The 14,124-nt window shown below is 35.3% G+C and overlaps 1 protein-coding gene across 14 annotated transcripts in view; it reads left to right on the top strand.

Moving 5' to 3' along the window:
• ATRX (ATRX chromatin remodeler) overlaps nucleotides 1-14,124 on the top strand; it is a 251,139-nt gene that overhangs the window by 74,185 nt on the left and 162,830 nt on the right. For all 14 annotated transcript variants that reach the window (XM_019716363.2, XM_074323977.1, XM_074323981.1 and 11 more), the window contains one exon: nucleotides 3,264-3,336. In XM_019716363.2, coding sequence (XP_019571922.2) covers nucleotides 3,264-3,336 — 73 coding nt within the window. The remainder of the gene's footprint in view (nucleotides 1-3,263; nucleotides 3,337-14,124) is intronic.

Here is a 14,124-nt window from a genome sequence, read left to right as displayed (position 1 = left end):
GGATATCAAATCAATGTTTTCACTATCAGGTTAGTTGAGAAAACTTTTATTAAGGATTGGAGTATATAAGAATAATGAATTCTAATTAGTTACATGGAGTATTCTCATTAGCATAGTCTAGACTAGTGAACTAATCTTAAATTTGGAAGAGTGGTTTCCATGATTAAATATCTTCCCTAGTAAAACCAACATGTTTAATTAATTTCAAATACTAATTTTTATTTCCCCAAATCTCATTTGATTTGATACATATGAGGATATCTATGATACACTTCTCATGTTTAGAATTATTAATACCTAGTGTAATAAGTAATACTTGTTCATCAGATTTTAAGAAGAGATGGCAACATATGGCAAATACTCAGGGGGTACATTTCCCAGTAATTCCTTAACCCAGCATTAGTCTATCATTGTGTTCCATTTTGATTTATGTAACTTCATTTTGAAGAATCAGTGTGCTGATGGGGAGGTGAACTTTTTCTCATGTATATACCCAGAGAAGCCTTGGGAATTCAGCACTGCATCAGATGCCAGTCTCTCAACTATTTGGTGGAACCAGCCTTGTTCAGATTTTGTTTACCCTGGATGTTTCTTGGGACTGATTACTTTAGATGAAAAAAAGATAAATTTGCTAGGGAGTTAACACATCTGAAAATTGGACTTTGTCAGTAGAAAATCTTAAGCAGAAAAGAATATGATGGGCATTGAAAATAAGCACTATAAAAAGTACTCTCTTTCAAGGTAAGCTTGGGTGTAAGCCAGTGATATAAATGGCATTCCTTAAGAATTTGCTTGGATGCATATATAAGCATGCTATATTTATTTATTCCTGTAATACATCCAACTTAATTTAGGCGACATTTTTAATGAGCTCTTAAAAAACTTCCCCTGCTCTCATGAATTTAGCGGTTCTAGTTTATTCAGCAATAGTTGGGTATCCTGTTATGTGGTACAACATTTTCTTAGAACTTGGGGCTTGGGAATGGCATGAGCAACCAAGAGTAAGAACGTGGTTGTAGAGATTGCAGTCTACTGAGCAAGATAGACATCGATAAATCATTTTTTAAACAAAGAATAGAAGAAGAAAAATATAACATTAAAATGGGGCGATGTGATAAATGAACCATTTAGTCTAAATATTGGAGGAAGACTTAAAAGAACAGATAGCATTTGAATTCAATTTTGAAGGATGGGGTCAATTTTAAAAGATGTAGTAAGGCAGATGACAGTACTATTACTAGTAATATTTCATTCGAAGATTGGTCTGTTTGAGGTATTTATTGTGAGTTTGCTAAGATATTGTGCGATTTATTTTTGCCCCTCTATATTTAGTGAATTTCTGTCCTGAGCCTGTAGCTGTCTGCATTATTTATGGATTTTTTCCTCCAACGTTTCCCCCAAATATTTTATTATGAAAAAATTTAAATATACAGAAAGGTTTCTTCTGTTAATATTGTACTGTATTTGCTTTATCACCTATCTGTATATACTTCTGTCTGTCCATCAGTGTAAGTAACTTTTTTTGCCCTTTTAACTATCTTGAAATAATTATAAATTCACAGGAAGTTGCACATGAAAAATGTACAGGGACATTGTGGATGCCCCTTTTTCAGTTTCCCCTAATGGTAATATCTTGCATAACTATAATACAGTGTCAAAACCAGGAAACAGAAGATTTCTTCAGGTTTCACCAGTTTTATATGTACTCATTCATTTTTGTGGGTGTATGTATATAGTCTTGTGCAATTGTATTGTGTGGCTTTGTACTAGATCACACAATTAAGTTCGCGAACTTGTTGCAACAATGTTACTAACCTCTTTTGATATCAGAGGGATCATTCATTATGAATTTGTACCAATTGGATAAACAGTTAACCATGTTTACTGTTTGGAAGGGTGGAAAAGACTGTGAAAAAGTCAGACAACCTGAACTTTTCGCCAGCAATTCATGGCTCTTGCATCACGACAATGCACCAGCTCACATGGTACTGTGAGGGAGTTTTTAGCCAGTAAACAAATAACTATTGGAACACCCTCCCTCCTCACCTGATGTGGCCCCCAGTGACTTCTTTCTTTACCTGAAGATAAATGAAATATTGAAAGGAAGACATTTTGATGACATTCTGGACATCAAGGGTAATACGACGACAGCTCTGATGGCCATCCCAGAAAGAGAGTTCCAAAATTGCTTTGAAGGGTGGACTAGGCGCTGGTGTTGGTGTATAGCTTCCCAAGGGGAGTACTTTGAAGGTGACCATAGTGATTGATATTCAGCACTGAGGTATGTAGTACTTTTTCTAGGATGAGTTCGCGAACTTAATTGTCAGAACTTGTAAACCATCACCACAACCAAGATTGAACTGTTCCATTACCACACGTTTCCCTTGTGCTACACCTTATGCACACCCCTTGCTGATCTCCATTCTTAACCCCTAGCAATTGTTGATCTGGTTTTTATCTCTGTTATTTTGAGATGGAATCATGAAGTATATAACCTTTTGATATTGGCTCTTTTCACTCAGTGTTATGCTCTTGAAATTTTGGATAAATTTCCAAGCAAATAGTAAACATCAGCGTACTTCTCCCTAATTACTTCAGCATATATAGTATTAACAAGAGTTTAATATTTAAGTTTGTTTTTGAGGTGCAATTTACATATAATGAAATGCACAAATCTTAATTTCTTTAGATTTTTAATCAAAGGATAAAAACGTTGCTTTTTATAAGGAAATAAGTTTTACTGTACTTGAATGTATCTAATTCCACTCATGAATACAATACAAATTCAAGTATATTTTGAAATTACTTGGTATTACTAAAATATCGATAGCAATTTTTCTGTTCTTTGATGATACATCTGTTAACTGTAAACGTAAAGTGATAAATGATAAATTATACATCTGTTAACTGTGAACTTAAAATGGATCACTATAAAGCTTATTTCAGCAAGAAACTTATGCTAATGTGATGGCTAATGATACAGACTTGTTACCAGAAGGATGGATTTCAATACACTTGTGCTTTGGGAAGACACTTTAAAATAAATAAGATTCAACTAACTTATCACTTTACTGCTGGCACTTCTTAAATTTCCCCTTGTGCTTTCCTTATAAATTCTTTTTAATCATGTTTTAGATCCCAGAGTACAGTGTAGAACCCACAAGTTGTTTTTGAAGTTTTAGACTTTTAGTTTTATTTTACATGGTTTTACTTACATAGGTAAATTAAAACTAATTTTAAGTGTACTTTTTTTTCCCTTCAAGGAGATGAAGCCTTATCTAAATCAGTGCCTGTCACAGTGGATGATGATGACGATGACAATGATCCTGAGAATAGGTATGATCACATCTGTAAGCACTTTAAAACATACCCTAAGCATGGGCACAAACACTGGCGATGGAACCGTAAATTGGTTGTAAAAACCAGGAGTGCCTGCCTTAGAAAGACTGGCTCAGTCTTCTTGCAAGTTTGAAAGAAAGGCCAGAAAATGGGCTAAAACCCGAAACCTTAAGAGGGAGTATAGGATGTGTTGTTATAAATACAGCACTATTGAGTTTATGTTTTCATGTAAACTGATAAGTTTGAGAATATTTTTAATTTGACAGATTATTTTATTGATGAAAGTAAATCATACCTCAATAAATTGGTGACAACAAGCATCTCTCCTTAATATTTGATTATTGTTTTTAATTGCCATACAGTATGGTGGTCCTATTTATTAAAACCTGTTCAATGTGAAAAAAAGATTACTCAGATATTTGAGATTAAGAAATCACTTTCAAAATTAGTATCAATTTACATAGTGTCCAAACTAATACAGATTTTAAACATTTTTTCAAATAAAATATAAGTAGACAGTATGATAGTATTACCTCTAATAAGACATAAATAATAGCTTTAAATGTAAACAGTGTCTCCTGTACAGATTTATTTAAGGGATGGCTGGGAGAAGGAAAAAATGCAAAGGCACACCCGTATGTTAGCAATGAAGAATAAAGAAAAAGGTATTAAAGAATATAACCATATGTTTTTACATACCTTTTAAACCTTTGCTAGACTATGGTATACCCCATACTCATCACCTTCAACCAAGTGTGGTGTAGTGGATGGAATTTTGGAATAATAGGGATAAGAATATCTGACTTCTAGTTCTAAATTTTTAACAACTGGCTGTAGGATCTCCGGCAAGTGACTTAACTACTCTTTGCAAAATTTTCTGATCTCTAAAATGAAAGGGCTGGATGAAATTTTCTCTGATTAATGCTATCACCAAAAATCTATAATAGACTTGATGGTTTTACTAAAGAGTACTATATTAACTATCCATTTATTCCCAACAGTAAGCTCTAGTATTAAGAGAATATACGTGTAATTTTTGCGTCATAATTTTTTAAGAAATTAATTTTGAGTTAGTAAATGCTGTGGGGACAGCTGTTGTTCTTGCTTAGTTTTATATCTTGCTGATGCTGATAGGTTTTTCTGTTTCACAGATCAGCATTCTCCCAATAACAGGAGAATGTTTTTATTAAGGTGACTGAACAGTTCTATTTTGCACTTTTGAATAGAGCTTAATCATGGCTACAAAGACTCAGATGCTGCTTACATACTTATATTTTGAATGTATATCCAGTTATTTTATGGGATAGCGGTGAGGTACAGAATGGAATAGTAAGAGTATGCATTTTATTTATTAGGCATTTTATATAGGACATAATCACAGCGAGATTATGAAAGCATTTAAAAATGTATTCTTTCAAAATGCTTTAATTCCTTTTCACTTTATGTTACTGTTTGTTTTCCTGTAACACATGAGACTTCAAATGTTACTGAAAGGCTAATAATGTTTGAAACATGCTATATCCTAATTTAACTGTGAGTACTAAGCCTTAATTTTCTATTTAACTACCAAACGAGAGTGTCATTAAGGTATGATAATTTTTTATTTGTGTTAGAGCTTGTCAAAATATAAACCTCATTTTCATCTTTTAAGTTACTTTATCATATCTCTCTGGAACTGGACAATATTTTATTGGAAGGTACCTTTAATTCTGTCTTGTATTTGTGATTGGAAAATATAGCCCTGTTAAGTACTTTTGAAGTAGTTGAATTTTATCTTGAGCATATTTTTCTTTATACTCAGTTTAATGTGCTTTTATAAAATGTACGATTAATAACTTGTTTCATGTCCAGGATACCAAAGAGGTTATCTAATACCCATGGATTATCTAATAATAGGGATACAAATACCTTCTTGAACTATTTTAGTATAGGCGATGTATTTGAGTATATTTAAATACCCTCTAAGCAGCTTTTAGAAATTTACAGATGATGTTTAAGGCTTGGAATTATTTTTACCAATTTCACAGTTTTGAGTAGGATGTATTTTGGTAGATAGCATATTGTAATTGTGCATAAATTTGTACACAATTTTAATTGTACATAAATTGTGCATAAATTTCATGTATGCTTCCTAGAAGTATTATAATACATTTTCGATGTTGATGTTATGGAGTGGTAAATAGTGCATTAATGCAAATGCTCAGTTAATTGGATGCAGTAAATTTCTATAAAACTTCTGTCCTGTTCAAGCATTTCATTTTAATTCTAATGCATCTTTTCTTGAGAGTAGAAAGAATTTGTTAGAAACAAGATACGCAGGTTAGTTTGCAGGCAAAGAAGTTTTGGTATTTCTGAAATTGAGGAAGTAAACGCTTTATAATTTCTGAAACACTTGTATGTGACATACACTTTATATATTACTTATATACTTACATATTTGTGTGAAAGTTTTGCAATAGAGTTCACTGTTATTTATCTTCATTTTAAGCTATATAGCTTTTGAGGTCATTAAATGGCCATATTACCCAAAGCAATATAAAGATTCAATGCACTCCCCATCGAAATCCCAATGGCATATTTTAAGGAAATAGAACAAAAAATCATCAGATTTGTTTGGAACCACAAAAGACCCCGAATAGCCAAAGCAATCTTAAGAAAAAAGAACAATAATGGAGGTATCACACTTCCTGACTTTGGCTTGTACGACAGGGCCACAATAATCAAAACAGCATGGTATTGGCAGAAAAACAGACACATAGACCAATGGAATAGAATTGAGAACCCAGAAATAAAACCACATAAATATGGACAGATAATTTTTGACAAAGAAGCAAAATCATACAATGGAGAAAAGACAGCCTCTTCAATAAATGGTGCTGGGAGAATTGGATAGCCACGTGCAAAAGAATGAAACTGGACTGCTATTTGTCACCATGTACCAAAGTTAATTCAAAATGGATCAAAGACTTAAACATAAGACCTGACACAATAAACTGCATAGAAGAAAACATATGTACTAAACTTATGGACCTATGGTTCAAAGAACACTTTATGAATTTGACTCCAAAGGCAACGGAAGTAAAAGCTAAAATAAATGAAGGGACTATATGAAACTTAAAAGCTTCTGCACAGCAAAAGAAACCATCAACAAAATAAAGAGGCAACCAACCGAATGGGAGAAGATTTTTGCAAACAGTGCTTCCGATAAGGGGCATCCAGAATATACAAGGAACTCATGCAACTCAACAACAAAAAAACAAACAACCCAATTGAAAAATGGGCAGAGGACTTGAAGAGACATTTCTCCAAAGAGGACAAACAAATGGCAAATAGACATACGAATCATCAACAAGACAAATAGTAACAAATGTTGGAGAGGCTGTGGAGAAAAGGAACCCTCATACACTGTTGGTGCAGTGTGGAGGTTCCTCTAGAATTGCCATATGACCCAGCAATCCCTCTCCTGGGTATCTACCCAAAAAATCTGAAAACATTTATACATAAAGACACGTGTGCTCCAATGTTCATTGCAGCTTTGTTTACGGTGGCCAAGACATGGAAACAACCAAAATGTCCTTCGATAGATGAATGGATGAAGAAGTGGTGGTATATATACACAATGGAATACTATTCGGCGGTAAGAAAAGATGATATAGGAACATTTGTGACAACATGGATGGATCTTGAGAGTGTAATGCTGAGCGAAATAAGTCAGACAGAAAAAACAGAGAACCATGTGATTTCACTGATATGTGGTATATAAACCAAAAGCAACAAAAGAACAAGACAAACAAATGAGAAACAGAAACTCATAGAGACAGACAATGGTTTGGTGGTTTCCTGAGGGTAAGGGGGGTGGGGGGTGGGGGTTGGGAGATGAGGGTAAGGGGGATCGAACATATGGTGATGGAAGGAGAACTGACTCTAGGTGATGAACACACAATGGGATTTATAGATGATGTAATACAGAATTGTACACCTGAAATCTATGTAATTTTACTAACAATTGTCACCCCAATAAATTTAATAAAATAAAATAAAAAAAAAGACTTAGCTATGTCCATAATGTGTTAGTAAGTGTGAATAAATAAAGTTCCTGTTATTTTAGCATACTATTAAAGTAGCATCATTCTTATTTGAAAGTAAATGTATGCTATTGTGAGCTAGAATGGTCTAACTTGTAAATTCTATGTAATTGCGTTTACGCAATAAACAATAACAAAATATAGGTTGACAATTTCTTTTTTTTCAAATTAAAGTTTATTGGGGTGACAACTGTTACTAAAGTTACTTAGATTTCAGGTGTACAATTCTGTAATACATCATCATATATCACATTGTGTGTTCACCAGCCACAGTCAGTTCTCTTTCCATCACCATATATTTGATCCCTTTTGCCCTCACCTGCCACCCCCCTACTCCCTTACCCTCTGGTAACCACTAAATTGTTGTCTGTTTATGAGTTTTTGTTTTTTCATTTGCTTGTCTTGTTCTTTTGTTGTTTTCAGTTTTATATACCACATATCACTGAAATCATATGGTTCTCGACTTTTTCTGTCTGACTTATTTTTCTCAGCATAATAATCTCAAGATCCATCCATGTTGTCGCAAATGGTACCATTTCATCTTTTCTTATAGCAGAATAGCATTCCGTTGTGTGTGTGTGTGTGTGTGTGTGTGTGTGTGTGTATATATATATATATATATCACATCTTCATTATCCAATCATCTACCAAAGGACACTTTGGTTGTTTCCATGTCTTGGCCACTGTAAATAAAGCTGCAGTGAGCATTGGAGCACATATATCTTTACAGATAAACGTTTTCAGTTTTTTGGGGGTAGATACCCAGGAGAGGAATTGCTGCGTCACAGTCTGTTCTTAATTTTTTGAGGAACCTCCACACTACCTTCCATAGCAGCTGCACCAGTCTGCATTCCACTAGCAGCATATGTGGGTTCCTTGTTCTCCACAGCCTATCCAACACTTGTTACTATTTGTCTTGTTGATGATAACCATTCTGACTGGTGTTAGGTGATACCTCATTGTGGTTTTGATTTGCATTTCTCTGATGATTAGTGATGTTGAGCATTTTTTCATGTCTATTTGCCATTTGTATGTCCTCTTTGGAGAAATGTCTCTTCAGGTCGTCGGCCCATTTTTCAATTGGGTTGTTTGGTTTTTTTTTTGTTGAGTTGCATGAGTTCCTTGTATATTTTGGATATTACCCCTTATCGGAGGCACTGTTTGCAGAAATCTTCTCCCATTCAGTTGGTTGCCTCTTTATTTTGTCGATGGTTTCTTTTGCTGTGCAGAAGCTTTTAAGTTTCATATAGTCCCATTCGCTTATTTTAGCTTTTACTTCCATTGCCTTTGGAGTCAAATTCATAAAATGCTCTTTGAACCCAAGGTCCATAAGTTTAGTACCTATGTTTTCTTCTATGCAGTTTATTGTGTCAGGTCTTATGCTTAAGTCTTTGATCCATTTTGAATTAATTTTGGTACATGGTGACAGATAGCAGTCCAGTTTCATTCTTTTGCACGTGGCTATCCAATTCTCCCAGCACCATTTATTGAAGAGGCTGTCTTTCTCCATTGTATGTTTTTAGCTTCTTTGTCAAAAATTATCTGTCCATATTTATGTGGTTTTATTTCTGGGTTCTCAATTCTATTCCATTGGTCTATGTGTCTGTTTTTCTGCCAATACCATGCTGTTTTGATTATTGTAGCCCAGAAGTACAAACTAAAGTCAGGAAGTGTGATACCTCCATTATTGTTCTTTTTTCTTAAGATTGCTTTGGCTATTCGGGGTCTTTTGTTGTTCTAAACAAATCTGATGATTTTTGTTCGATTTCTTTAAAAAATGCCATTGAGATTTTGATGGGGATTGCATTAAATTTGCATATTGCTTTGGGTAATATGGCATTTTAACTATGTTGATTCTTCCAATCCATGAGCACGGAATGTCTTTCCATTTCTTTTTCTTCTTCAGTTTCTTTTTAAAATGTCTTACAGTTTTCAGCATATAGGCCTTTCACATCCTTGGTTCAATTTATTTCTAGGTATTTTACTCTATTTGCTGCAATTGCAAAAGGAATTGTTTTCTTATTTCTTTTAATGAGATATCATTGTTAGTATATAGGAATGCAATGGACTTTTGTACATTGATTTTTTAGCCGGCAACTTGACTGTATTCATCTACTGTTTCCAATAGCTTTTTGGTGGAGTCTTTAGGGTTTTCTATACATAGCGTCATATCATCTGCAAAGAGTGACAATTTAACTTCTTCATTCCCAATTTGGATTCGTTTTATTTCTTTCTCTTGCCTGATTGCTCTGGCAAGGACTTCCAACACTGTGTGGAAAAGCTGAGATGATAGGGGACAGCCCTCTCGTGTTCCTGAACGTAGAGCAAAGCGCTTCAGGTTTTCACTGTTAACTATGAGATTAGTTGATTGTTTGTCATATATGGCCTTTATTATGTTAAGGTATTTTCCTTCTATACCTATTTTATTAAGTGTTTTAATCATAAATGGGTGTTGTATCTTGTCAAATGCTTTTTCTGCATCAATTGATATAATCATATGATTTTTGTTCTTTATTTTGTTTTTGTGATGTATCACATTGATGAATTTGTATATGTTGAACCATCCTTGTGCCCCTGGGATAAACCCCACCTGGTTGTGATGAATAATCTTTTTAGTGCATTGTAGTATTCGATTTGCTAGAATTTTTTTAGGATGTTTGCATCTGTATTCATCAGAGATACTGGTCTGTAGTTTTCTTTTTTTGTGTTGTCCTTACCAGGTTTTGGTATCAGGGTAATGTTGGCCTCATAAAATGAGTTAGGGAGTACTGTCTCTTCTTCAATTTTTTGGAAGAGTTTGAGCAGGATTGGTATTAGATCCTCTTTGAAGGTTTGGTAGAATTCACTAGTGAAGCCATCTGGTCCCGGACTTTTGCTTTTGGGAAGGTTTTGGATGACTGATTCAATTTCGTTACTGGTGATCGGTCTGTTTAGATTTTCCAGTTCTTCATGGTGCAGCCTTGGAAGGCTATATGTTTCTAAGAACTTGTGCATTACTTGTAGGTTATTGAATTTGGTGGCATACAGTCTTTCATAGTATTCTTGGATGATCCTTTGTATTTCTGTGTCATTGGTGATAACTTCCCCTTTTCATTTCTGATTTTGTTTATTAGTGTCTTCTCTCTTTTTATCTTAGTGAGTCTAGCCAAGGGTTTGTCAATTTTTTTAATCTTTCCAAAGAACCAGCTCTTTGTCCCATTAATTTTTTTCTATTGTCTTTCTGTTCTCTATTTCATTTAGTTCTGTTGTGATTTTTATTATTTGCTTTCTTCTGCTGACCTTGGGTTTCATTTGTTCTTTTTTTTATATTTCTTTAAGGTGTAATGTGAGGTTATTTATTTAAGAGTTTTCCTGTTTCCTGAGATAAGCCTGTAATGATATAAATTTCCCTCTTAAAACTGCTTTCGCTGCATCCCAAGTATTTTGGTAGGATGCATTTTGATTCTCATTTGTTTCTGTATATCTTTTGATCTCTTATTTCTTCTTTGACCCAGTTGATCTTTAAAAGTATGGTGTTTAATCTCCATGTATTTCTGGCTGTCCTTGCTTTCTTTTTGCAGTTCATTTCAAATTTCAAATCCTTGTGATCAGAAAATATGCTTGGTACGATTTAAAGTTTTTTAAATTTGCTGAGGTTAGTTTTATGTCCCAATATATGGTGTATATTTGAGAATGTTCCATGTACACTAGAAAAAAATGTATAGTCTGGTGTTTTAGGATGAAGTGCTGTTTAAATCTCAATTGTGTCCAGTTCATCTAATATGTCACTTAGGGGTGATATTTCTTTCTTCATTTTTTGTTTCGTTGTTGTACCATAGTTGTCAATGATGTATTTAGCTCCCCTAGTATAATTGTGTTTTGATCAATTTCTCCCATTAGTTCTCTTAGTAGTTGCTTTGTATGTTTTGTCACTGCCTGATTGGGGGCATAAATATTGATGACTGTTATTTCTTCTTGTTGTATAGTCCCCTTTACCATCATGAAATGTCCATCTTTGTCTCTTACTACCTTTTTCACCCTGAAGTCTATTTTGTCTGATGTCAGTATGGCGACACTTGCTTTTCTCTGAATATTATTTTCTTGGAGTGTCAATTTCCACTCTTTCACTTTTAGTCTATATTTATCCTTGTAGCTGAAATGTGTCTCTTGGAGACAGCATATGGTTTGGTTGGGTTTAGTTTTTTGATTCAATCTGCTACTGTGTGCCTTTTTATTGGTGAGTTGAGTCCATTTACGTTTAGTGTCATTATTTATATGTGAGGATTTCCTATCATTCTATGTTTAGTTTTCTTGTAAGACTGTTTCTCCATTGTTTCTTTGCCATTTTGTTGTTGTCTATTATTTCTGTGTGGTGGTATTCTTTGATTTTCCCCTCTGTTTCTTCTTTTATTACAGTATATATTTCAGTTCTGGATTTTTTTTGTTTTTTTTTAAGATTTTATTGGGGAAAGGTAACAGAACTTTATTGGGGAACAGCGTGTACTTCTAGGACTTCTTTCCAAGTCAAGTTGTTGTCCTTTCAATCTTGGTTGTGGAGGTGCTGTTCAGCTTCAATTTGTTATCCTTTCAGTCTTAGTTGCAGAGGGCACAGCTCAGCTCCAGATTCAGTAGCCCTTGCTAGTTGCAGGTGGTGCTGCCCAACATTCCCTTGTTGGACTCAAGGAATCCAACTGGTAACCTTGTGGTTGAGAGTCCACTGGCTCCTTGTGGGTATTGAACCAGCAGCCTTCGGAGTTAGGAGCACGGAGCTCCAACCGCCTGAGCTACCGGGCCGGCCCTCAGTTCTGGATTTTTTTGAGAGGTTATTAAGTTTAAGTAAAAGAAAGTTATATATTTAGAGTATTCCATTTTCTTCATCTTGCTTACTCTGTCCATTTCCATATTTCGGTTCAAGCCTTTAGTCTCCCCCCCTTTTATGTTTTGGTTGTCACAAATTATCCCTACGTATGCTGGTTGAACAGCCTCCTTTAGTATTTCTTGTAGTGCAGGCCGTGTGTTAGAAAATTCCCTCAGCTTCTGTATGGCTGGAAAGGTCTTTATTCGTCCTTCATATCTATAGGATATCATTGCTGGATATATTATTCTTGGCTCAAAATTTCTCTCAATTGTTTGAATATTTGATTCCACTCCCTCCTGGCTTGTAGAGTTTCTGCTGAAAAATCTGATGATGTTCTAATGGGCTTTATTTTGTAGTTTACAGTCTTCTTTTCCCTGGCTGCCTTGAGGATTCTTTCTTTGTCATTGATTTTTGACAGCTTCAATACAATGTGCCTTGGAGAAAGCCTGTTGGGGTTGAGGTAATTAGGTGTCCTTTTTGCTTCTTGGAATCGATGATCCAGTTCTTTCCACAAGTATGGGAAGTTCTCATCGAATGTTTGAATATACTCTCTGTTTCCTTCTCTCTTTTTTTCCTTCTGGTACGCCCATTATTCTTATATTGCTCTTTCTGATGGAGTCAGACAGTTCTTGTAGAGTTCTTTCATTTCTTTTAAGTCTCAAGTCTCTTTCTTCTTCCATCCATGTCATTTCCAGGTGTCTATCTTCGACGTCACTGATTGTTTCTTCCAGGTGGTGAACTCTACTATCTAAGCTGCCTGTTTCATTCTTCATTTGTTCTATTGAGTTCTTAATCTCCAGAAATTCTATTTGGTTGTTTTTTTCCCCTCTTTTTTCGCTTTTTTTTTATTGGGGTGACAGTTTTTAGTAAAATTACATACATTTCAGGTGTACAATTCTGTATCACATCATCTATAAATCCCACTGTGTGTTCACCACCCAGAGTCAGTTCTCCTTCCATCACCATATATTTGATCCCCCTGATCCTCATCTCCCACACCCACCCTGGTTCTTTTTTTTAATTTCAATCTCTTTGGCAAAATGTTCGTTTTGTTCTTTGATTGTGTTTCTGTTTTCATTAAACTGCCTGTCTGTGTTTTCTTCCATCTCGTTGTGTTTTTGCTGAGCTGCAATCTTGACTTCTCTGTTGTTTAAGTCACACATTTCCATATCTTTAAGTTCCTTTTCTGGAGACTTTTCATTTTCTATCTGAGCTGTCTTTTTGCGTTGGTTATTCATTGCAATTACTGATTTATTATTTCTCTTCCTAGACATCTACAGGAGTGGGTTCTGCTGCAGGTTGATAGGAATAGGTCTGTCTTTTGTTTTCCAGTAGGTGTTGGTGGAATGTTTTATTTTCTCTCGGACTGCAGCCTTTTATTCTCTCTCACACTGGAGTGTTATGTTTTCTCTGTACTATTCCAGATTCTCACACAATGGGGGGATTCACTGGAAGGCAGACTTCTCCCCTGTGATCAGTTTGCTTGGTGCATAGGGCTTCGCATCGTGTGTGGATGTGGAGAGCTTTTGAAGTTCTAAAGCTCTTCCTGCACCAGAATCATAGCCCGTGTGTTTCATCAACTCTGTTTACTCCTGCAGGGATCGCCTAGATAGATGTGGACAGGGGCGGGGTGGGTTGTGAGAAGTGGCCCATAGCAATGGTGGTGACCACCACCATAGCCAGTCCTACTTTCACACCTCCCTCCCCTTTGCTGCAATTAGTTGGGCTGCTAATCTGTGTCTTCAGACCACAGTTTTTAGGACTGCAAAAGCTGTGTTCTTTTGATCTGACACTGCTACTGTTGAGCTTCTAGCACTGGGCAGGTGGGGGCGGGGCGAGTTCTGGGAGGGTAGGGAGGTGGAG

Source organism: Rhinolophus sinicus, chromosome X, assembly GCF_036562045.2.
Source record: "Rhinolophus sinicus isolate RSC01 chromosome X, ASM3656204v1, whole genome shotgun sequence".
Taxonomy (NCBI): Eukaryota; Metazoa; Chordata; class Mammalia; order Chiroptera; family Rhinolophidae; genus Rhinolophus; species Rhinolophus sinicus.
The sequence above is the reverse complement of the archived record's forward strand: the minus strand, read 5'-3'. Positions and strand labels throughout refer to the sequence as shown.